A 22867-nucleotide genomic window follows, 5' to 3' on the forward strand; every position below is an offset into this window, starting at 1 on the left:
GCGCGCGCAGCGGAGCCGGGCCCATGCCGTGGGGCAGGCCGGGCCGGAACTCCTCGCTCCCCTCACCCCGCCCCCACCATCGCCCCGCCCCTCACCCATCCTCCTCCGGCCCCGCCCCTCGCCCCTTCCTCCTCCGGCCCCGCCCCTCGCCCCTCACCCCTTTCCTCTGGCCCCGTCCCTCGCCCCTTTCCTCCTCTGGCCCCGCCCCTTGCCCCCTTTCACCTCCGGCCCCGCCCCTCGCTCCGTTCTTCCTCCGGCCCCGCCCCTCGCCCTTCCTCCTCCGGCCCTGCCCCGCCCCTTGTCCCGCCCCTTATCCCCGCCCCTCCTCAGATTTCTTCCCGGCTCCACGAACCTCCTAGCGGCGGGGACTCTCGGGAACCGCCCGGGACGGCGGCGATGCAGTCGGGTGGTCGTCAGGCGGAGGCCCCGGGCCGCGGCCCGCGGGTGCTGGTGGTGGGCGGCGGCATCGCGGGGCTGGGGGCGGCGCAGAGGCTCTGCCGCCACCCGGCCTTCTCACACCTTCGGGTTCTGGAGGCCACGGCCCGCGCCGGTGGCCGCATCCGCTCGGAGCACAGCTTCGGTAACAGCCTCTCCCGGAACCCCTTCCCAGAGCCCCTTCCCGGAGCCCAGCCGGTGCCTCCCGAGCCCTGCTGTCTCCTGGCTCGGCCTACGTCCAGGGTTAGGCGTCCCGGAACCCTTATCCGGCCCCTTGAGCGAATCCCCGCTCGGCCCCATGTAATTACCGAAGTTCACTGCTCCCGGAAACTCAGCTGCCCGCAGTGAGCAGGGTCGGCCGCTGCGGCGGAGGGGAACCCATGGCTACACAGCGGCCTTGGTTCTGACGGCCGCAGGTAGCCCCCCACACCACCACCTCCAGCCTCCAGGTTGCTCCTTGGTGCCTCTTCTGCCCCCAGGCCTTCCTCCAAGTATCCTTCCCAGGCATTTGCAGGCCAGCACCCCCTCAGGGGGTGTTCCCCTAAGCCAGGTCTGACGGGCCCTGCCTATGTTCCTCTGGGACTGTGTGGCCCTCTGGGAAGGGCAGGGCTGAGTGTGCTAAGGGGAGGGACTCAGGGCAAGGAACCTCAAGGTGGCCTCTCCTGCCGCTCCCAGGTGGTGTGGTGGAGGTAGGCGCTCACTGGATCCATGGGCCCTCCCAAGGCAACCCCGTCTTCCAGCTGGCTGCCAAATACGGGCTGCTCGGGGAGAGGGCACTGTCCGAGGAGAACCAGCTGATCGAGACCGGGGGTCACGTGGGCCTGCCCTCTGTGTCCTATGCCAGCTCTGGGGTAAGTGTGAGCCTTGAGCTGGTGGCAGAGATGGCCAGTCTGTTCTACAGTCTCATAGACCAGACCCGGGAGTTCCTGCAGGCTACTGAGACCACCCCGCCCAGCGTCGGGGAGTACCTCAAGGAGAAGATCCGTCAGCACACGGCCAGCTGGACAGAGGATGAGGAGACCAAGAAGCTCAAACTGGCCATCCTGAAGAACTTGTTCAACGTGGAGTGCTGCGTGAGCGGCACCCACAGCATGGACCTGGTGGCCCTCGCGCCTTTCGGGGAGTACACTGTGCTGCCAGGGCTGGACTGCACCTTTCCTGAGTATGTGCCTGCCCCACTCACCCAGACAGACCCCTCTGTGCTTCCCCGGACCCCCTCCATGCACCCCCGGGGGTCCCTACCTGTACCTCAGGCCAAGCTTTGGGAAGCAGGGGATGGATGAGAGAGACAGGGGCTGTTTGTCTTCCCTGTGTTAGGGAGCTTGGTCACTTATTTCCATAGTTTTGATCACTATGAAAAAGAAAAGAAGTCTTCTCAAGAAAAAGTGATTAAAAGAAGGAAATGCATCTTGTAATGCCTTGCTCCTCCCAGGTTTAGGAGGCCTCCTGCCTGTAAGCACTGTGGGGGCTTGGACCTCAGAGTAGGGCAGACAGGCCTGCTCTGTGTTGGGGTGGCTGTCCCCTCACGGGGCCCTCCTGAGACCCTCCAGGACTGCCCTGCACAGGGAGGGCGCTGTGATGGGGACGAGCCCAGAAGGGGAGCCCTAGGCCTGCTCTCCATGAAAACCTGGGGAACTCTGCTCCTGTAATCCTCCCGTGAGACCCCTTCCTCCCTGCCCTCCTCTCTGGCTGGGCTGGGACCAGAGCCCCCTGCAGCTCCCTGATCTGGCATGAGCTTGGAGGGCTTGTTGCAGAGCCTTGCCTCCAGGGCCTGGTCCTGACCATGGGACACCTCTGTTTCCCTCAGGGGCTACCAAGGACTCACAGACCGCATTGTGGCCTCCTTGCCCAAGGACGTGATGGTCTTTGACAAACCTGTGAAGACCATTCACTGGAATGGGTCGTTTCAGGAAGCTTCTGCTCCTGGGGAGACATTTCCTGTGCTGGTGGAATGTGAGGATGGAGACTGCTTCCCAGCCCATCATGTGGTCGTCACCGTGCCCTTAGGTAAAGCCCGCTGTTCTGGTCGGTTCCTCCAGTTCCCGTTCAGGTGCCCTGGCCTCTGGCTTTCTCCAGCCTCATTCACTCTGGGATACTCATTGGCTGCTCAGCTCACATTTTCATTCTGAGTTTGGGATAGAGTTACTCTACTGTGCTTTGTAGCAATTGTATGCTTTGAAATAAGTCTCACAGGAAGAGAAAACACAGGTCAGCAGGTGTGTTGCCCCTTTTGGAGGTAATTCATGGAAAGGTTGGGACGGCCTCCTGAGGCTCACCACACTGCTTTCTTAGCAAGGTGGAGAGGGCGGAAAGCCAGGTCTTATGTTTCTGTCCCGGTGGTTATTGAGGAAGGAGTTGTGAGCATAATCCTATTTAATTCCAGATCTGATGCTTTAGATGTAGCAGTAGGAGCTGGCAATCTGGTAAAAGGTGGAGATAAGTGAAAGCAAGTTTGTGCCTGTTTATCTCATCTGCTCCTCTGGCAGCTTGGGAAATCTCGGCCCCACCCCCTATTTGACAAATGATAACACAGAAAAGTCACTTAACTGCCCAAGTTCACAAAGCTAACGGGTGCCAGCATGGCTGGAAGGTGAAGGGCGAGAGTCTCCCCTGCCCCGACCCCACCCTGTGGGCTGTGGCCGCAGATTCTGCCTGTCCCCTCGGGCGGGGTTGGGTGTCGATTGGCTTGCTCAGTGCCGGCTCCTCTTTCCCACAGTGGACTCCACTGCACACGTTATTAGCACAGTGTTCTGCTACTCCTGTTTCCAAATCAGTACAGACAGGTCTGTCACGGTCTTTGTTCTTTTACATGGATGGCCTTGTTCATGCACAGTTGTGGTGTGGGCTCACTGAGCCTGCTGCAATCAGTAGGTGCATCATTATGGCTGTGTCGTCACTGTTCACAGGGGGCCAGGCACCTGTCCCATTTGTTCTTTATAGCTACACCGTATTTTCTCATGTGTAGGTACCATTAACTTGGAGAAGGAAATGGCAACCCACTCCAGTATTCTTGCCTAAAGAATCCTGTGGACAGAGGAGCCTGGTGGGCTGCTGTCCATAGGGTCGCATAGAGTCGGACACGACTGAAGCGACTTAGCAGCAGCAGCAGCAGGCACCATTGATAAATACTGACACAGATGTAGCTTTCATGTGTTCTGTTGCACACAGTGTTGTACACACGTGTGTTTGGATGCATATGTGTAGGACCAAGTCCGGTCCCGCAGGAACTGGTGGGTTGAAGCTCTACAGTGAGAGAGTGGCTGTGGGGAGACACTCCCCTCCGTGATGTTCATGGCTGGTGCCTTGCTTCCTGTCAGACTGTTGGTCTTTTTCTCGTGAACTAGCGAGGTTGGCTTGTGCTGCGAATGTTTCCTCTCCTTGTGGTCTGACTTCAGGCTAAATGTTGATCAGTTTTCCTGTGGCTTCTGGGTGAAGCCTGTGTGTTTCACTGTTCCTGCAAACTATCCCTGGGCAGCCCGAGAGGCAGCAGGCTCAGGCCTGTCCCGAAAAGCGGTCTGGGGCTGGGCCACCTGACCCTGCGTGGCCAGCTATTCTCGGGGTCTGCCTGTCCCTCCACTGAGTGCTGGCTGTCGGGGCTCTGGCCTGCAGGGAGCCTGCGAGGCTCCCAGACGCCTTTCTCTTACGACTCTGATGGGCTCAGGGTCCATTCCTGTGGCTGTCGATTCCCATTTAAGAGACTGACATGGTGTAAGGTGTCCAACTTTGAATTTCAGGTTTTTTTAAGAAACACCTGGACACCTTCTTTGAGCCGCCACTGCCCACTGAGAAGGTGGAAGCGATCAGGAAGATAGGCTTTGGGACCAACAATAAAATCTTCCTGGAGTTTGAGGAGCCCTTCTGGGAACCGGACTGCCAGCACATCCAGGTGGTGTGGGAGGACACGTCGCCCCTGGAGGACGCCACCCCCGAGCTGCAGGACGCCTGGTTCAAGAAGCTTGTTGGCTTTTGGGTCCTGCCTCCCTTTCAGTACGTCTTCTTTCCGGGTTTCTCCGAGGAGGCCTGGGTGTGAGCTCTCTGGGGGGGTCCGGCACTGTGTCGATTCTCCTTGAGGCGATTCTGGAGGGTTTAAATGAGGGGGGACGCCAGGGCACCCTAAAGTGGTGAGACAGACCCCCGAGGCCCACTCCCTGCAGGAACAGACAGAGGCCCACTTTGTGCAGCTCGTCAGTATCTCTGGGGACCTGGAATATGCAGTAAATACTTGCAGTTGTTCTCCTTGTAAGAGACACACTTTGCTCATTTATGAGACGTGTTCGCCGAGGACCCAGGGGTATTCACCCCTGGCAGCCAAACCAGGGTCCGCATGGTGCGCCTGGTCCCCTCCAGCCCATCGTGTGGGCTTTTTTTTTTTTGTCCGTGCAGGGTTTTATAAAGAGGAGTAGAAGGGTCAGGACTTGATACAGAGTCCCCGACCGTGCTAGGGACAACTGTCCCCACCAGCCTTCGACAGCGGAGACAGCAGGAACCATCTTGGTGCCCTGAGAGTTCTGACCTTGCAGACTCCGTGTTGTTGAGGGACCCCGGGGCTTTGAGGCCACACCGGTGGAGCCGCTGGCCAGGGCGGAGCCAGCCTGGGTGTGGCGGGCCTGGTCCAGCTCTGCTTCTCTCTGGCAGGGCCAGCCACGTGCTCTGTGGCTTCATCGCGGGGCTCGAGTCCGAGTTCATGGAGACACTGTCAGACGAGGACGTGCTCAGGTCTCTGACGCAGGTGCTCCGCAGGGTGACAGGTACTGACCTCAGGGGCCACGCTGCCGCCTCCCACCGGAGCGGCTGGTCTGGGACAGGGACCAAACCTCCCCCCAGAGAGGAACTGGGTTCGGCCCTGAGTCTCTGGGGACAGTCCTTCCCATGTCAGCTGGCACTAAGAGTTCTCTTCTCTGCGGGACTGAAATGGCTTTGCAAGCACTTCCCACTTCTCTTTTCTAAAAATCTGCCACTAAGATGGACGTGAATGTCTGCCATCAGAGCTTTACAGGCGAGACGCCGAGGCTCGGGAAAGCAGCGGTGCGTGTCGGGACGCTGCTTCAGGGGCCTCCTGAGGGGAGCCCTGCTCACACTCCCTGGGCTTGGCTTCCCAGCGGGGGTCTCGCTGTTAACTGCTCGGTCTTTACGGGTGGGCGGGCTGCTGGCTGACATGTGCGTCTCTCGGCCCAGGGAACCCCCGGCTCCCCGCGCCCAGGAGTGTGCTGAGGTCCTGCTGGCACAGTGCCCCGTACACCCGGGGGTCCTACAGCTATGTGGCCGTGGGCAGCTCTGGAGACGACATGGACCGGCTGGCCCAGCCCCTCCCTGCAGACGGCAAGGGGGCGCAGGTAGGAGGATGCCGCCAGGCGAGGGCACCAGGGTCCTGCGGAGGGCCCGGGGCCAGGACGGGCCCCGCGAAGGCTGGGGCTTGCGGTGCAGTCAGTGGGCCGGGACCCTGCGACTCAGTCCATTTTCCTTTTGAAACGTGTTATTTTAATCAGAATTATACACACCTGTAGCTTGAAGTGTCACAGCATTGTATAGTGATGGCTAACAAAATAGAATAAAAACAAAACATAGCCTTCTGGTGGGGGGCACACCGCTGACCCTTCCCAGGCTGTACTTCAGGCTGGTTCTGATTGCTAAATAACACATTAAGCTACTGCCTTTTTAAAACCGCCTTTTAAAAGTGAAGTTTAGTTGATTTACAGTGTTGTGTTAGTTTCAGGTGTCCGTGAAGTGACTCAACCATGTGTATATATGTATGTATTCTTTCTCAGACTCTTTTCCATTATAGTTCTAGCACTGTTTACAAAGGGGCTTCCCTGGTGGCTCAGTGGTAAAGAATCTACCTGCAATGCAGGAGACACGGGTTCAGTCCCTGGGTCAGGAAGATCCCTTGGAGAAGGAAAAAGCTACGCACTCCAGTATTCTTTGTCTGGAGAATCCCATGAACAGAGGAGCCTGGTGGGTTACAGTCCATGGGGTCACAAAGAGTCAGACACAACTGAGTGACTAACACTTTCACTTTTTACAAAGCATTGAATTGTGGAAAACTTTCAGCGCTACAAAGGTTGGCAGAACCTTTGGGTTCCTGTCTCCAGCTTCACAGCTGTCTGCTCCTGGCGTCTCCCTGCCCTCCTAACTCACTTTCTAGTAAGCATGTTCCACAGGCGATGTTGTTTTATTTGCAGCTGTTTCAGTGTGCATCTCTAAAAGATCGAGGACATGTGTTAAAATACGTCATTACAGCACTGTTATCACCCCTTGGAATTCACACATCATCTAACATTCCCTGTTCAATTTTCTATTCCCTGTTCAGTTTTCTGTGTGCCTCTCCCTCCATGCCTCACAGCATGTGGGATCTTAGTTCCCAGACCAGGAATGGAACGTGGGCCCCCTACATTGGAAGCGCAGTCTTAACCACCAGGGAAGTCCTCCTAAGTGCTTTTTGATAAAGTTGCTTCTTGATGCTTCACTTTCAGGAATCGCTGATGGAATTCTGACCACAGCACATAAAGTTTTAGCTTTCTTCCACTCCTCTGCCCACCCAGCCCTCAGGCCTCTCCCCACCCTCCCAGGTGGGATGAAGTAATTTTGTTAAGACTGCTATTTGCACACACCTTGTTTGCTGTGGGCACTGTCCATGCCTGAGCTGCCTTCTTTTTGGTGGAAACAGCCACTTCCCTGGGCTGCTGAATTCTGTAGGTGGGCACCGTGGGACAGCTGTTTCTGCCCATGGTGCCCAGGGCCTCAGCTGGGGGTGACTCAGGGCTGGGCTGGGTCACGCGAGGCTGCTTCTGTCACACGTCTGCCCCGAGCACAGCTGGCACGCTGGCCGGAGCGCCTGCCTGAGACTTCTCCGAGCGGCTTGGGCTTCCTCACAGCGTGGCAGCCTCGGCACGGTCACGCTGCCCTGTGGTTGCCCAGTGTCCTCAAGGGCCTTCTGTGAGGGCAGCTGCCTCGCTCCAGTGAAGCTGGAAGGAGAAGGTCCCGCACGCAGGGGCTCAGAGCCCAGCCGTGCTGCCTTCTGGCGTGTATTCAGTCATCTGGGACTCTCCTGAATTATCTCATCATGGTTTTTTTTTTGTTGTTCCCTTTTTCTTTTTCTGGATTTCTGGTTGGATGGTGTACTTCTGAGCTGGCCCTAGAATTTTATCTTTTCCCTGCTAATTTCCCTCTCTGGTGTTTTGCTCAATGTTCAGATTTTCCCCAGAACCACCTGATGGGTCTTCCACTCTGTGATTGCGCTGGATTCCGGGTGTGCCAGCTCTGAGGCATCCTCACTGTTGTAGTGCCTTCCCGTGGCAGCGGCCGGGTGCTGGTCCTTGCCCAATTGCATCACGGTGCTGGGTTAAGGCAGCAGCAAAGTGCCACACTTGCCATCACTTCTGCAGCCAGGGGACAGGTGTGGGGCTGGCGGCCAAGGCCTGGCACCCAGCTGACCCCCCCTTCTTTCCAGCTCCAGGTACTGTTCGCAGGCGAAGCCACACACCGGACGTTTTACTCCACCACGCACGGGGCTCTGCTGTCTGGCTGGAGGGAGGCTGACCGGCTCATGACGCTGTGGGACCCGCAGGCCCAGTGGCCAGAGCCCAGGCTCTGAGCCCGGCCCTGCGCTCCCAGTGCTGGGGTGGGGGAGGCTGGCCCCACCCTGTCCTGTGACGGACGAGGTTCAGGCGGGCTTGGGATGTTGTCACCGGGGGTCAGCTCCCTCATTTCTCAAGTTGCTGGATTCCGGCCAGGGCTGAGCTTGAGCTGAGTGCAGTCTTCCTGGAGGAGGGAGATGCGGGATGCTGCCGCCGCCGCCGTTGGTGGCACATAAAGTGTGTAAAACAGCCTGTGTCCAGAGTCGTACTTATGCCTCCGAGCTGCAGCCTGGGCGGCTCTGTCCTTGTCTTGCTCTGGCCCTGGTCACTGCAGGGCTCTGTGCCCCCAGCACATGGCCCACCTCCCTCAGACAGCCGGGACCCTGGGTATGTTCCCGGGTCCCCAAGTTCTCACTGCGGTGGCAGCGGAGCTGGTGGGCCTCCCCGGTATGCGTCCGCAGACCCTTCACCAGGCAGCGGCTGCCCTGTGGGCTGGGTGAGGGCCAGCGAGTGGGAGACGGGAGTTCACGGGGGCTGGTGGCACCCTGTTCTGATCCGCGGGCCCGGGGTTTTCTGGAGGAAGTGAACAGTGAGGCCTGAAGGGTACAGAGGAATGGGGTGCCCTGGGCAGTGCTGGGATAAATGTGGGGGCCTGGGTGCTATGCTCAGCTGCCCCCATCTCATTTCACTGCATCCTCGAAGTGTCCCAGGGAAGCGGCTGCATGGTCCCCATCTCACAGCTGAGGAAAGGTCAGAGGCCTCAGGTGGGGTTGGCAATAGCCAGTCTCACAGCTGCCACGGCAGACTGTGGGCATCTTTCCAGGACTGTCCCCAGAGGCGGTGCAGCTGGAGGCCAGCCTGCAGAGGGAAGCGGGGAGCTGCAGAGGGAAGTGGGGAGCTGCAGAGCCTGGGACTCTGCACCGCAGGCCTGGGGTCCCCTGGCCTGGCGCCCACCTCAGGTCAGTGGCTCCCGATCCTCCTCGAGCCTCGGGCTGCACGATGTGCCCTGCTTCGCACGTGGGCCCTGGAGGAGCGTGTGCGTGCCTGAAGAATCGCCACTGGGCTCCTTTCCAGCCCCAGGTGGCCAGACTGTCAGCCGTGGTGCCCTCAGCCTGGCACCTCTCATCACCTTAATCTCAGGTCAAACACCCTCCTGGGGACCTCTGCCCCCAAAGGTCTGTCTGTGTCCGCTGTCTTGTGCCCCTGGAGTCACTTTGCTTGGGGCACCTGCCAGTAAGATAGCTGGAGAAATCCGGGATTTGGCGGGATTATATTTCAGTTCTTTGGTCCCAGGGCTGTGGAAGGGCAGCTTCTGTCAGGCACACAGCTCTGTGTTGTTGTCTCAGGTTTTGTGAGTCCGTGTGCAGGACTGAAGATGTCTGAGTGGGGAGGGCAGCTCAGTAAGGAAGGTCTCGGAGGTTGGGCAGGGGGCCCAGGTGGTCTCAGCCCCAGGAGGGCCTGTCTCAGCCCCCAAAACAGCTCACCCTGAGTATTAGGCTTAGGGCCATCAAGATGACAGTAACAATAGCTTTGAGCTGAGAATCTGAGCATCTTTGGACTTTTAGGAGCTTGTTTTAAAAATTCCATTAGCTTCATACTTTCATAACAAAGTGCAGTTAGCAGTAGCCCCGGCTCCTGATTTAAAGTTAAAATCTGGGGACTTCACTGTGGCCTAGTGTTTAAGATTCTGGGTTTTCACCACCATGGTCTGGGTTCAATCCCTGGTTACGAAATAGCTCCTGCAAGCCCTGCAGCACAGTGAAAAAAAGAAAAAAAAAGGAAAGTTAAAATCTGACTATACTTACACTGAGTATTGGTGCAATGAAGAGAATTTCATGCTCACTGTATTCAGAGATTTAATTTAGCAGAACTGCAGTGTTTGCAAAGGGTTTGTATATTAAAATCCAGAGTACTTGAAAAAGAGGATCTTACACTTGTCAGTTAAATTTAAAATATCTGAAAAGTTTTAGCCAAGTTTGTAAAAAGGACCAAACTGACAACGGACTACTAAATTTTGTCACTCAGAATATGGTTAAGGAAGAACAAAGATTTTTAATTTAATGAAGACGACCCCTGAGAACTCCCGGAACTGCGCCGGTGCGCCCCTGGCTCGTAGCCCGGCCCGAAGCCCTCCCGGGGGATCCACCGATCCCCGCCCCCGTCCCCTGCCCCGTCCTCGGTCCCCAGCCCCGCCCTCCGTCCCCGCCCCCTGTCCCCTTGCCGGTCCACAGCCCCAGTACCGCCCGCTGAGCGCCTCCTGCAGGCCGAGGCAGCGCCGTGCGCATGCGCGGGCCGCGCCGGCCGCGTGGAGTGCCGGAACCCTTGTGCTGGGTCGCGGGCCGGGCGGACAGGTCAGTGGGCGGAGCGGTCCGTAGTGCTGCGCGGAGCCCGGGACGCGGAGCCATGAGGCTGTCTCCGCGGACTCTGTGCGCCGCCGGGCGGGCGGCCTGGCGGGAGAGCTTCCCTCTGGAAGGTCGCGACGTGGCGCGCTGGTTTCCGGGCCACATGGCAAAGGGTGAGGCGCGGCGGAGCGCGCTGCTCCCCCGGCTCCTCGCGGGTCCAGCGCGGGGCGGGCTCGTGGGCTGACGCCGGCAGGGCCTGTTACTCGGCTCGAAGCCCATGTCCCCACCTGCTTGGAAAAGGACACAATTTCCTGGACGTTATTTGGGGACGGAATGAGGCAGGGGTAGGAAAGCACTTTCCAGGTTGAAGTCGGCTGTTTAATTACCTGAGCACCTTGAGGCGTAGATGGAGCTGGCTGTCTCACGCCTGCACCCTCTGAGGTTCTTACTTTCCTTAGAATTTGGCTCCGAGAGCGCCTGCAGGCCCAGCCCCACCCGGTGTGAGGGTGGCGGCCCGCGGCCTGCGCAGCGCCTCGGCCCCTAATCAGGGGGACAGGGCGCCCGCGGGCGGGAAGCAGGCGGGGGAGGCGAGTTGTTGGAAAAGAAAGAAAGAAAGTGAAGTCTCTCAGTAGTGTCCGACTCTTTGAAATCCCATGGACTGTAGCCGTCCAGGCTCCTCCGTCCAGGGGTTTTCCAGGCAAGAACACTGGAGTGGGTTGCCATTTCCTTCTCCAAAGGATCTTCCCGACCCAGGGATCTAACCCATGTTGAACCCGCATCTCCCGCTTTGCGGGCAGACTCTTTACCGTCTGAACCACAAGGGATCCAGCCACAAAGATCCCAGCCACAAGGGATGTCTGTGGGTGTTCCCGAAAGACTGGTCTTGGCTGAGTGAGGGGACGCTGAGGGGCAGTGTGTATGTACAGCTGATTCACTTTGCTGTACCGGAGAAACTAAAAACATCATAAAGCAACTAACTGTGCTTCAGTAATAAAGGCCTGGACCCCGTCCTCCCCTGAGGCGTCCCTCTTCTGTTTTCCAGGGCTGAAGAAGATGCAGAGCAGCCTGAGGCTGGTGGACTGCACCATCGAGGTGCATGACGCCCGGATATCCTTCAGTGGTGGTGATGTCCTCACTTAGAATAAGCAGTACCTATCTGGTCTTTGTCCTGGTTCTGGCACAGAGCTCCTGAAAGTCTTGGAGTTTCCAAAGTGAGGAGTGTGATAAGGTGTCTCTTGCTGTGTTGATGAGGTGATTTTGGAAAAGACCCCCGGTCACTTAAGGGGGGAGCTGGTTGCCAGGGGAACCAGCCTTGCTGTGGGGAGGATTAGAACTTTCAGTCCTACCCGTGCCACCCCCACCTTAGGGCCTGGAGGTTGAGTTCACTCACCAAAGGCCAGTGTTTCACTCTGTCCTGCCTGTGTAATGAAGCTGCTATAAAACCGCAGGCTGTTGGGGGGTGGGGGTGGGGAGAGCTTCCTGATTGCTGAGAGGGTGGAGATGCAGGCAGAGGCACCTGCATGGGGGGAAGCTCCACGTCTTTTCCCAGGCTTCCTCCTGCACATGTCTTCCATTTGGCAACTCCAGAGTTGTGTCATTTTTGTTGTTTAGTCATTTAAGTCATGTCTGACTCTTTGTGACACCATGGACTGTGGCCCGCCAGACTTCTCTGTCCACGGGATTTTCCAGGCAAGAATTCTGGAGGGGGTTGCCATTTCCCTCTCCAGGGGCTCTTTCCCACCTAGGGATTGAACCTGGGTGTCCTGCACATATCTCCTACATTGCAGGCAGATTCTTTACCCCTGAGCCACCAGGGAAGCCTGATCATAATGTAATAAATAAAATGTTTCTCTCAACTTCTTGAGCCACTGTCCAGACTAGTTTTGCTAGAACCCAGGAAAGGGTCTTGGGAACCCTTGATTTGGGCCTGTTGTTCAGAAGTGACAGGTGACAACCTGGACTTGGAGTTGCTGTTTTTTAAAATTAATTTATTTTTTATTGAAGGATAATTGCTTTACAGAGTTTTGCTGTTTTCTGTCAAACCTCAACTGCAGTCGCTGTTTGAAGTGAGGGGTGGTGGCATTCCTGAGCTCAGACTGTGGGGTCTGATGCTGTCTCTAGGTAGATGGAGTCAGAGTTGTGCTGAACAGAAGGACCCCAGCTGGTGGTGAGAACTGCTTGGTGAGGGGATCCCCTCCCCCAACCCCACTGGGATTGGGAGCAGAGCTGTAGTGCAGGGGAGACCATCCGGAGTCGGGCAGTGCACACGACCCGAGAAGCATTCCTGGCTGTTACCTTGTTCCATCTGCCTTCTTCCCTGGTCCCTGCTCTGGTCCAGTCAGCCCCACAGTGGCCAACAGGGTCGGTCACCTGTCATAGTTACTGACATTTAAAGCAGTGGTTCTCGATCCTTGTTACATATTAGAATTCCCCTGGGAGGCTCTTGAAAATACTGATGTCTAGGCCCCTTTCCAGGCCTGTGAGTCAGAGTCCCTGGTGTGGGGCCCAGAAGCTCCCCTCTGGCACACAGGTAGCTTGTTTGTCTCGGGTTTCCGCCTGGCACCGCCGCGCCTTCCAACTCACTACAGCAGTAGCAGGCTCCAGGTGGGATGTGAAATCTCCATGAGAAAGTTGCTGCCAACCAGGCTTTCTTCCTGTATGAAAGGATGCATCGGAAGAGGGAACCATCTCCCTCAGTGATGAGCATGCTTTGCATACCCTGTTTTTGCTGTATTTACCTGAGCTGTGTTTAGAGGCTCCCTGTAAGACACATGTGTTGGTTTGAAAGTCATCACCATCTCTAGTTCTAGTTGGAATTTCTGAGAAAACGCTCCAGTTTCTCTACCGTAGGCTAAATGTTTCAGTTCATACAATATCTCGTGCCAGTCAGAAGGGCTTGCTGGCAATTGCATGTCTGATTACTGAAAAACAAGGAAACCTGCTGTTGCTGTCTGTGTGCCGAGGGGAGGCGCCTCCGCTCCGTCCTCCTTTGCTCGCTGGATGTCCTGACTTCTCCAGGACGGCCTCTTCAGGGAGTCTGGAGGCTTTCAGTGTTCTCAATTAGCTCAGGTTTGATTAACCTCTGAGGGCAGAGTGCTGTTTATGGAAAAAGTAAGTTGTTGTTTTTGTTGTCCCTGTGTTGTATGGGTGGGGACACAGCGGCTTAACTGGGTGCCTGGAACGGGGGCATGCTGAGGCTTCTGGACTCCTGGGGACAGGCACCAGGGAAGGGCTGAGCACTCCCGACCTGCAGATACAGACCTCCCCTCCTGATGTGCTGGTGTCACAGTGAGCGCCGGGGGCCCCTGGTGGAGATAGGAAGGGGCTGCCCCTGGTGTGAGGAGGTGGGCTCACTGGAGGTCTCCATGAGGACGCCTGGGGCTGGCGGTGGTGGCGTGAGATACATTGGTTAGGACTCATGGGAGGCGCTTGTCCTGAGTGACCAGATCTTTTGGCAACTAAACAGTGATCTAGTCACAAAACCTTCCATTGAGCTCTGTTTTTGCCGCCATCGTTCCTGTTTGAGAAGCCACGAGAGGGCCGCTGCCCTGCCTCTTGTCCACAGGACGTGTCGGGGGGCCTGCAGGGGCTCAGTGGCCCTGAGGTCAGTGAATGCAGGACTTGGGGTCAGGCTCGGTCTCGAGGTTGGGCTGGCTGGAGCTCTCCTGCTCCTGGACCAGGCTTCTACACCCTGTCCTTTCCTTCCGAGGATGTCCTGTTACAGGCTGGTCCAGTCTGCATAACAAGACAGGGGAAAGTATGTCAATTGGCTGGTCAAGTTGATGGAATTTTGCCTTAATTTTGCCACATCCCACTTTCAGGCCGAAACCCTCTGTTTCAGGAAACCCTTGGGCTTAAGCCTCACTTGCTTGTCCTCAACAAAATGGACCTTGCAGATCTGAAGGAGCAGCAGGTAGGGCTCAAATCTGACCGGATCTCTGGGTGGACGTGGTGCCCGTCTGCCCAGGCCTGCCAGCTTTAGCAGAGTAGCCTTTGACTAACCTGTCATCCGAGAGACCGAAGAATTTGTACCCTTCAGCAGGGGTTCAGCCGTGGGCAAGGGGAGGAGCCGCGCTCCCACAGAGCAGCTGCAGGGCCCTCGAGGCTGGGAGCATATGGCATGTGGCTGCAGCGGTACGGATGCCTACATCTTGTTGAACTGTCACTCGCTAACGTTTCAGTGGGTCACCAGCACCCTGCTCAGTGCTCTCCGACCCAGAGGCCTCTTGGTGTGGCAGCGTTGGCTCCCAGTGTCCTCACTGGCCAGGCCCATGGCCTCCCAGACCCCTGGTCTGAGCTGTGGGCTGCCTGCTGCCCCCTGAGTGATCTGGAAGGTGGGAGACCCAAAGCAACTGGGGGTGTTCCCGAGCCCTGCTGGACAGGGACACAGTGTCCAGGGGTGATGTCCCTGAGTAAGAGAAATGTAAAGAGTAGGTGTCAGAATCTTGAAATCGAGCCAGCTTTTGTGTGTGTGTAGCTTTTCCTTTTGCAGCAGCAGTTCTGGTTTCTTAGTTGGCTGTGGTACATTGCATTCTTTAAACTCCACCCACAGACCTGTAGCTCAAGGTTTGCAGGGAAACCCAGGCACTCCAGCCCCAGGGCTCTTTGTTCATTGAGTGCCCGAAGGGAAGGCGTTTCCCATCTGAACCCACCTCCCCGCAGGCTTCTAGTTGAATCTCTCCTGCCCCGAGGACAGAACCCCGGCTTTCACTCCAGGGCAGCTGTCCTTACTTGTCATCACAAGCTTTCACTTGCTTTTCTTAGTTGAGACTTGGGTCTTAGCATCAGCAATTGCTTCTGCTCCGAAATGCTCATCTTTGTGGAGTGATGGGCACATTAGGTGGCCTGATGGGGGTGTCGGATCTCACCTGCAGGAGGCAGCTGAGTCTGGGGAAGACAGGAGGGAGCAGCCCCTCGGCGGGGGGCGGGGGGGGGCTGTGTCTGCCTCGGCAGGTTGGGAGGGGGGCATCCCATGCAGATTTGTATGCAGCCTGCAGTGTGACTTCACGAAGTCTTTGTGGGCCTGACCTTCATCTGCATCATCACAGCAAACGATAAATCAGTAAAACTAACTGAAATTATGAGTGACTTTTTTGTTCCTTTAAGTAAATCAGTAGCTGATCAAACAAGGTAGTTCAGTTCAGTCACTCAGTCGTGTGACACTTTGTGACCCCATGGACTGCAGCACGCCAGGCTTCCCTGTCCATCACCAACTCCTGGAGCTTGCTCAAGCTCATGTCCATCGAGTCAGTGATGCCATCCAACCATCTCATCCTCTGTCGTCTCCTTTTCCTCCTGCCTTCAATCTTTCCCAGCATCAGGATCTTTTCTAGTGAGTCAGTTCTTTGCATCAGGTGGCCAAAGTATTGGAGCTTCAGCTTCTGCATCAGTCCTTCCAGTGAATATTCAGGACTGATTTCCTTTAGAATGGACTGGTTGGATCTCCTTGCAGTCCAGGGACTCTCAAACAGTGCAGTACTGGCTGTAAAAATAAGAGTCATACGGTGACTTTGCTTTATGTTAAGGCCAGTAAGTTCACATTAACCTCAGTTTACTTTGGGGCTTTTAAAGTATTCCATATACTTCGTAGTTGGGTTCAAACCTTAGTTTAAGTGGAGCTTGTTTTGTGGAAGCTGGTTGGGAGGAGAGGAGCGATGATGTGACTGAGTGGAGACCAACGCTGCATCTCCAGGGCTGCAGGTGATTTTGGATGACCTTGTGTGTCCTCACACAGAGCAAGGGTGCCCTGCGGCCGACCTGCCCTCCCCCGACGTGCCCTCAGGCCACCTGCCCCGGCGGCCCAGCCTCCTCCCTGGCCCATGAGCAGATCCTCAGACTTTAGCTTATGATGCTGTCCATGTCTTCATTTAGTGTTTGAAATGGAAACGTCTTGTCTTTTTTAGAAAATTATACAACACTTAGAAAGAGAAGGCCTAAAACATGTTGTTTTTACCAACTGTGTGAAGGATGAAAATGTCAAGCAGGTGGGTCTCTTCTGTTTTGTGCTCTGAGGCTTCTGCTTAAAATGTTAAAGAAACACCACAGATTTCTCTGTGCTTCTGCAGGGAGCAGAGTGTTGTTGGGTTCGGGGCACAGGCACCTCCTGGGTCGGGCAGACTAGGGTGGGAACAGCAGGGTCGGGCCGAGAGCCGCCTTCAGTCCCAAGCAGGAGGAGCCCGTGGACGGCCTGTGCCTGTTTTCCCGGCCAGGTTTGAGAATTCTGCCGCTGTCATGTGTCTTTGGAAGGCGTGGCAGTGCCTGCTGTCCCCCTCTGGCTCTCCTCGTTCCTGGGGAAGGACAGGGCAGGGCCCCGGCCACCCTCACAGCTCCCCAGAGCACAGCCTGCGACTGATGTGTGGACCCGTGCCGGCCGGTGGTGGGACGCCGGTGGGAGCGCCCGCCTCTAGGGGCCGAGGGAGGCCAGGCTCCCACAGGACGGTGCCTGGTGGTTGTTGGTTGCAGATCATCCCGATGGTCACGGAGCTGGTTGGGAGCAGCCACCGCTATCACCGAGGAGAGGTTGGTGGTGGGCCGGCCCGGCCGAGGGCCCACCCCTTTTCCTGGGACCATGGGCCCAGCTGCTGAGCCCAGCCCGGGCCCCCGCTGCGGGGTCTCGGCAGGTGGGGTGGGGCGGCCTCACCCTGTTGGACACGCCGGTGCCCCGGGCGTGTGGGGGTGTGGGGCTAGGTGGGCGCCCAACCCCTGCCCTTGCGCTTGCAGCACGTGGAGTACTGCATCATGGTGATCGGGGTCCCCAACGTGGGCAAGTCCTCACTTATCAACTCCCTGCGGAGGCAGCACCTCAGGAAAGGTACTTCCTGCAGTTGGGGGAGGGGCAGGCACTGATTCTCGTGGTGGGATGACCCTCCAGAGCCTGAGGCCCCAACTCGCTGGGGGCACTGTTGGCACCAGGAGGCCCAGCTGACAGCTTGGCATGCAGTCAGCTAGTGAGACAGTCATTCCCTTATACATTTTTACTTCATTCGCTTTCTGTCTTTAAATGTTTAATATATGCAGTTTCTAAACGTGGGTGATTTTGTCCTTCCGTTACTTTGTCTCTTTGTCCCGCTGTGCTCAGGGTGTGTGGGAAACGTGGGTGAGACGTCAGGCCGGGACCTGGGGAGGGCTCTCCCGGCCTGTGTCTCATGCCTGTTGGTGTTTGACGCCAAGGCCGTGTTGCCTCGTGTTTTGCACGTGTGTCCTTTGGGAACCTCCCCCGACAGACCTGTGCTGGACCGTCACCTCAGGCTGTTTCTGCCGCCGGTTGGAGCACTGTTACAGTCAGCTGTTGCTTGTTTTCCTGTAATTGTGTCTTTAAAGCCATCGTTGGTGTTACGATGAGTGCTGTGCAGCCCTCACCCCGTCAGTCTCCAGACACAAGTGGGCCTGCCCTCCGGAACCCCTAGAACCTCGGGTCTGCTTTCTGTCGTGTGAATTCGATCCTCTGGTGCCTTGAGCCTGGACTCACAGGATCTGAACTGTGCTGGGCTTATTTCATCGACCTAACTCTTCGGGGTCCAATGGTGTAGCATGAGGCATAATTTCCCTCCTTTTTAAGGCTGAGTAACACTTCTTTGTGTGGGCGAAGCACATTTTGTTTACCTCTCTGCGCTGATGGATGGGAGTGTTGCTCCAGCACAGGGGGAGGGTCATGCCCTGAGCTGGGACCCCGGGCGGCCAGTGTCGAGAGCACAGGCGGCTTCCTGGTCAGGAGCGGCCCCAGGGATGAGCCGTTGTGGGCGGTCCCAGGGCGGTGCCGGCCTTGCAGGGAGGAAGGCGAGGCCAACAGGCAGCCCTGCCAGTTGTCACGGCCGTGCCTCAGCGGGTCGTGGTGCTGGGAGGCGGTTCTGTCCTTGCAGTGGCCTCGCTGGGCCCTGCTAGACTCCCCCGTGCATCACTGCTCATCTACCTTATCTGCCTGGGGGGGTTTGACAGACTCTGACATCTCTCTTTCATCCCGCAGGAAAAGCCACCAGGGTGGGTGGCGAGCCTGGGATCACCAGAGCTGTGATGTCCAGGATTCAGGTAGGGCCTTGTCCTCACGCCAAGCCTGGGCCAGGGCTCAGGTGTCTCCCATCCCAGGGGCACGCAGGATCAGGGCAGAGCCTGTCCTCCTGGGGCGAGGTGGCTGCTGGGCTCCTGCCCTAATAAGGGCAGGAGAAGGAATACCTTCTCCACTCAGCAGTGGCATCCTGCGGGGATGCTGAGAGCTTGGTGGCAGTGACCACTCTGGGGGGCAGGTTCCAGGGCCTCCTCGAGCCTCAGGCAGAAGGCCAGCTGACCACCCTCTGCCCACAGGTGTGTGAGCGGCCGCTGATGTTCCTGCTCGACACCCCCGGGGTGCTGGCTCCTCGGATTCCAAGCGTGGAGACAGGCCTGAAGCTGGCCCTGTGCGGTGAGCCCGACCCCCACCCCCACAGCAGGCTCCTAGGCTCCCAGGCTGGGCGGCTTGTGCTTGGCCTGGCTGCTCACGGGTGACACCCCTGGCACCCTCTGAGCCCGTCGGGCCTCCTGGCCCACTCTGGAGGGGGCGCCCTCCTCCCACTTGACTGCTGGGGTGCGGAGGGCAGGGAGCAAGCTGAGCACTCGCCCTCCGCTGCCTGTTCCCAGGAACCGTACTAGACCACCTCGTGGGCGAGGAGACCCTGGCTGACTACCTTCTCTACACTCTCAACAGGCACCAGCTCTTGGGGTGAGTGCAGGGGCGGGCCCTCTTCCCCGTCCTCACCAAACATAACTAGAAAGCCAGCACTGTCAAGGTGCTGTAGACAGTCTGTGGTCATTTAATGTGTACAGTCTGCTACGTTGTGACATGTGGGTACACCTGTGAATCTGTTCAGTTCAGTCAGTCAGTCGTGTCTGACTCTTTGCGACCCCATGGACTGCAGCACACCAGGCCTCCCTGTCCATCACCAACTCCCGGAGTTTACTCAAACTCATGTCCATTGAGTTGGTGATGCCATCCAACCATCTCATCCTCTGTCATCCCCGTCTCCTCCTGCCTTCAGTCTTTCCCAGCATAAGGGTCTTTTCCAATGAGCCAGCTCTTCGCATCAGGTGGACAAAGTATTGGAGCTTCAGCTTCAGCATCAGTCCTTTCAATGAACACCCAGGACTGATCTCCTTTAGGATGGACTGGTTAGATCTCCTTGCAGTCCAAGGGACTCTCAAGAGTCTTCTCCAACACCACAGTTCAAAAGCATCAATTCTTTGGCACTCAGCCTTCTTTATGGTCCAGCTCTCACATCTGTACATGACTACTGGAAAAACCATAGCTTTGACTAGACGGACCTTTGTTGGCAAAATAATGTGAAGCTGTTACACTGTCCAGGAAACCCCCCGTTTCTTGTGCTGCTGTGTAACCCCCTCCCTGCCCCGCCTGCTTCCTGCCGCCTTCTGGAGTCTCCTGGTGGAGCCACGCGTGCAGCCCCCCTGCCTGGCAGGGGCCCCCTGGCTGGGCACCCGTGCCTGGGTTCACGCGTGTTCCCACAGTGGGCAGCGCAGGCGGTCAGTGTGCAGATGTCTAGTCGGTTTGCCCTCACCAGCGAGGATGGTGAGAGTGTGTGTGTCCTGCAGGCCCCGGAGATGTCCTTTATGACCCCGAGGACGTCAGGCCAGGTTTTTGGTTTTCCCCACAGAACTGGCTTCTGGTTTCCACTTTCTGATCTCTGGTTTTTGTTTTGTTGATTGCTGTCTGGTCTGTGTTCCTCCCTTGTTTCCACGTTGCTGATTGTCTTCCTGTTACTGCTGTGGGCAGGAGATGGGCTCTTCCCGCACCGCTGGTCCTGCTCACGTGTTTCCAGCCTCCGCGTCGGGGGAGGTCGTTGTGTTCTCCTGGTGACTTGAGGACGTGACTTCCTTTATCCTGGACAGGATAGTCTCCGCTCTGAAATCTCCCTCATGTGTTCCTCTCCCTGGTCGCTTTACTTTGAGCTGGTGTGTCTTTATATTTAAAATATGTTTATTGCTGCATGTAGCTGGCCCTTGCTTTTCACCCAGTCTGACCGTTTCTCCTTTTATTTTAGGTATTTAGACCATTCATGTCTGACATGGTCACTGACGTTAGGTTTACATCTGTCATCTTGCCTCTGTCCCAACTGTTCTTCGTGCCTCTCTTCGTCTCTCTCTTCGGCCTTTTTTAGATTAGTCAGATACCTTCTCTTTAATTCACTTGGCTGTGCCAAGGCTTAGTTGCAGCTTGCAGGATCTTTAGTCACGGCATGCAAACTGTTCTTAGTTGTGTCTTGTGGGATCTGGTCCCTGCCCAGGGATTGACCCCGGCCCCCTGCACCGGAAGTGCAGAGTCTTAGCCCCTGGACTACCAGGGAAGTCCCTCAGACGCTTTTCATGATTCCCTTTTGTCAGCTTGTGACCTAGAACGTGGGCGAAGGTGGCTCTAGGGTTTGCAGGATGTCTGGGTGGCGTTAGCGCCGTGTGGCCTCTGGGCCAGTCTGGTGACACGTGTTGTTCTTTGCGGCAGACATGCTGCTGTGCTTAACATGGATGTAAAGTGAAGACTCAGTCTTGGTGGTCTGCCCTGAGCCTCGCAGGTCACGTCCCGCCTGGTGTGGGCCCCCTGCCCTCTGGGGCCGTCTCCCTGTCGAGGATTTCCTGTGATGCTGGTGGCCATGCAGCTGCTGTCTGAGGATGTGTTCATTTCACCTTCTGTTTTGAAGGGAGTTTGCCCTGTGGGTGGAGTTCTAAGTGGATGGACTGTCTGCAGAGGAGCGGTTTCTGAGGAGGGTCTGTTCTCTACGAACGGCGCTCTGGCTGCTAAGGCTTCTCTTTGTCAAGCGTTTGGGCAGTGTATGACACTGGGCGCTGGCCTGGTTTCTTCTTGTTTCTTGTGCTTGTACTCAGCCCTTGGTCCTCACCCCCGCGGCCGTGCAGTTTGCGTCACGTGTGGATGATTCCAGCCGCTGTCCTTGTCCACCCAGGACTGTCACCAGGCTTTGACCGCGGGTGCAGGGCTCTGTCACCTGCTCTGGCGGCAGGAGTGCCGGCTCAGCGCCGCTGGGCCCCCAGCTCCCTCACCCTGTCCCCTGTGGAGTTCGAGCTGCTTTAATTTCCTCTGTGTGTGTTTCATAGTGTTTTCTTCTAGATGTTAGATTTGGATTATTTCTTTTTATTGTCTTCTGTGTGGGTTCTTTGCTTTGTAACCACAGGGAATATAGTTCTAATAACTGATTCAGGGTCTCTCTGGATTCTGGCATCTTGGGTGGTTCCAGCTGACAGGTTTCTCCCCCGACGGGTCTGTTTTCCCGCTGTGTGTGCCTGGCAGCTCTGCCCCTGACCTTCGGGTGGCGGGTGTCTGGTATTCCTGCCCTGGGACTGTCATCAGGAACACTCCGGTCCTTTTGGTTAGGGTCTGCAGGGAGACCCCCTCGAACGGTCAGCTGTCCTGGCAGCTGCACCCAGGGTCCCGGTGTGTGGCTGGGTCTCGGGGCAACCGGCTGTGGCCACGTGGAAGGTGGGTGTCAGTGAGGCCCTCAGCTCTGCAAGGCGGTCATTGGCACCCACGAAGGGGTCGTCGGAGAGCCAGTGACTGCCGCCCGCACGCAGGTACGTGCAGCACTACGGCCTGGGCGAGGCCTGTGATGACATCGCCAGCGTGCTAAAGCGGGTGGCGGTGAAGCTGAGGAAGACCCAGAAGGTGAAGGTGCTGACAGGCACAGGTGAGACAGGCAGCCCCGGGCCAGGCGGGGGTTGGGCCCAGGGCAGAGGGGAGGAAGCTCCAGCCTGTGATGCCCTCATTTTTGTGAATTCAGGTGTTTTTTCCCGAATGTCCTGTGCAGACGCCCACCTGCGTGGGCCTGAGGGGGGTGGGCTGGGCCCCGAGTGGGGCTCCCTTCTCACCGAAGCCTCCTGCCTCCCCAGGGGACGTGAACATCATCCAGCCCGACTACCCTGCAGCTGCCCGAGACTTCCTGCGGGCCTTCCGCAGCGGGCTGCTGGGCCCTGTGATGCTGGACCGCGACCTCCTGCAGGGCCGCCCCGCAGAGGAGCCGTGAACTGGTCTGGCGGGAGGGCCTGGCCCCTGCCCTCGGCTCCGCGGCTGGGGTTGGACTCCCAGAGTCCCCACGCTGGTCACCACACTGGGTCTCTGTTCCAGGAAGGAGGCCGAGCCCTCCTGCCCCACAGCCAGCCCCTGGTCCCAAGGGACAGGCCTGGGTGCGGATGTCAGGGCGGTGGGCGTCCCGTGTGCCTGGCCCGGGGAGGGGACACTCACTCATGTTGTGTCTCTCAGCTCCTCTCCTAAGGAGAAGCTGGTGTTTTCTCAGAAGGAGTTGAAACCATCATCTGTAATTTTAAGATTTTAAATTAAAAGTCCCGTCTCTGAGCACAGCTTGGCTGGGGCCGTCAGGGAGGACTGAGTTGCCCAGGAGCTGCCCTGGTGGGCCTTCCTGTTTAAGACTTTTAAACCGTCACATTGCCTCTGGGGCCCTGGCTCGGGCTCGGCCACCCCCCGCTGGTCTTGCGGAGCCTGGAGCTCTGTCTGTGAGGATGAGGGCATCT

General features: G+C 57.3%; 2 protein-coding genes across 5 annotated transcripts; both read left to right on the forward strand.

Moving 5' to 3' along the window:
* Window positions 1-312: 312 nt before the first annotated feature.
* Window positions 313-8258, forward strand: PAOX (polyamine oxidase). The gene is made up of 7 exons (XM_043925213.1): window positions 313-580; window positions 1111-1597; window positions 2243-2442; window positions 4170-4422; window positions 5071-5183; window positions 5611-5768; window positions 7883-8258. Exons 1-7 carry the CDS (start codon window positions 397-399, stop codon window positions 8024-8026), a joined length of 1539 nt encoding a protein of 512 aa, XP_043781148.1. The 5' UTR covers window positions 313-396; the 3' UTR covers window positions 8027-8258.
* MTG1 (mitochondrial ribosome associated GTPase 1) lies at window positions 8214-22691 on the forward strand. Of its 4 annotated transcripts, none has more exons than XM_043925214.1 (11): window positions 10365-10524; window positions 11394-11458; window positions 14160-14264; window positions 16255-16335; window positions 16814-16870; window positions 17072-17162; window positions 18315-18376; window positions 18650-18746; window positions 18962-19043; window positions 21914-22026; window positions 22229-22691. In XM_043925214.1, exons 1-11 carry the CDS (start codon window positions 10413-10415, stop codon window positions 22360-22362), a joined length of 999 nt encoding a protein of 332 aa, XP_043781149.1. In that variant the 5' UTR covers window positions 10365-10412; the 3' UTR covers window positions 22363-22691. The 4 variants fall into 4 exon arrangements, with proteins under 4 accessions (XP_043781150.1, XP_043781149.1, XP_043781152.1 ...); XM_043925218.1 differs by lacking the exon at window positions 10365-10524 and adding an exon at window positions 10624-10695; XM_043925217.1 differs by lacking the exon at window positions 14160-14264 and having other exon boundaries at window positions 10367-10524; window positions 11394-11443.
* The last annotated feature ends 176 nt before the right edge of the window (window positions 22692-22867 follow it).

This window comes from Cervus elaphus, chromosome 15 (genome assembly GCF_910594005.1).
Source record: "Cervus elaphus chromosome 15, mCerEla1.1, whole genome shotgun sequence".
NCBI classification, from domain to species: Eukaryota; Metazoa; Chordata; class Mammalia; order Artiodactyla; family Cervidae; genus Cervus; species Cervus elaphus.

Coding starts and splice junctions, on each gene's coding strand:
- PAOX (XM_043925213.1), top strand. CDS start 397: ATGCAGTCGGGTGGTCGTCAGGCGGAGGCCCCGGGCCGCGGCCCGCGG. Junction 581..1,110: donor CCGCTCGGAGCACAGCTTCG/GTAACAGCCTCT, acceptor TGCCGCTCCCAG/GTGGTGTGGTGGAGGTAGGC. Junction 2,443..4,169: donor GGTCGTCACCGTGCCCTTAG/GTAAAGCCCGCT, acceptor TTTGAATTTCAG/GTTTTTTTAAGAAACACCTG.
- MTG1 (XM_043925214.1), top strand. CDS start 10,413: ATGAGGCTGTCTCCGCGGACTCTGTGCGCCGCCGGGCGGGCGGCCTGG. Junction 10,525..11,393: donor TCCGGGCCACATGGCAAAGG/GTGAGGCGCGGC, acceptor TCTGTTTTCCAG/GGCTGAAGAAGATGCAGAGC. Junction 22,027..22,228: donor GAAGGTGCTGACAGGCACAG/GTGAGACAGGCA, acceptor CTGCCTCCCCAG/GGGACGTGAACATCATCCAG.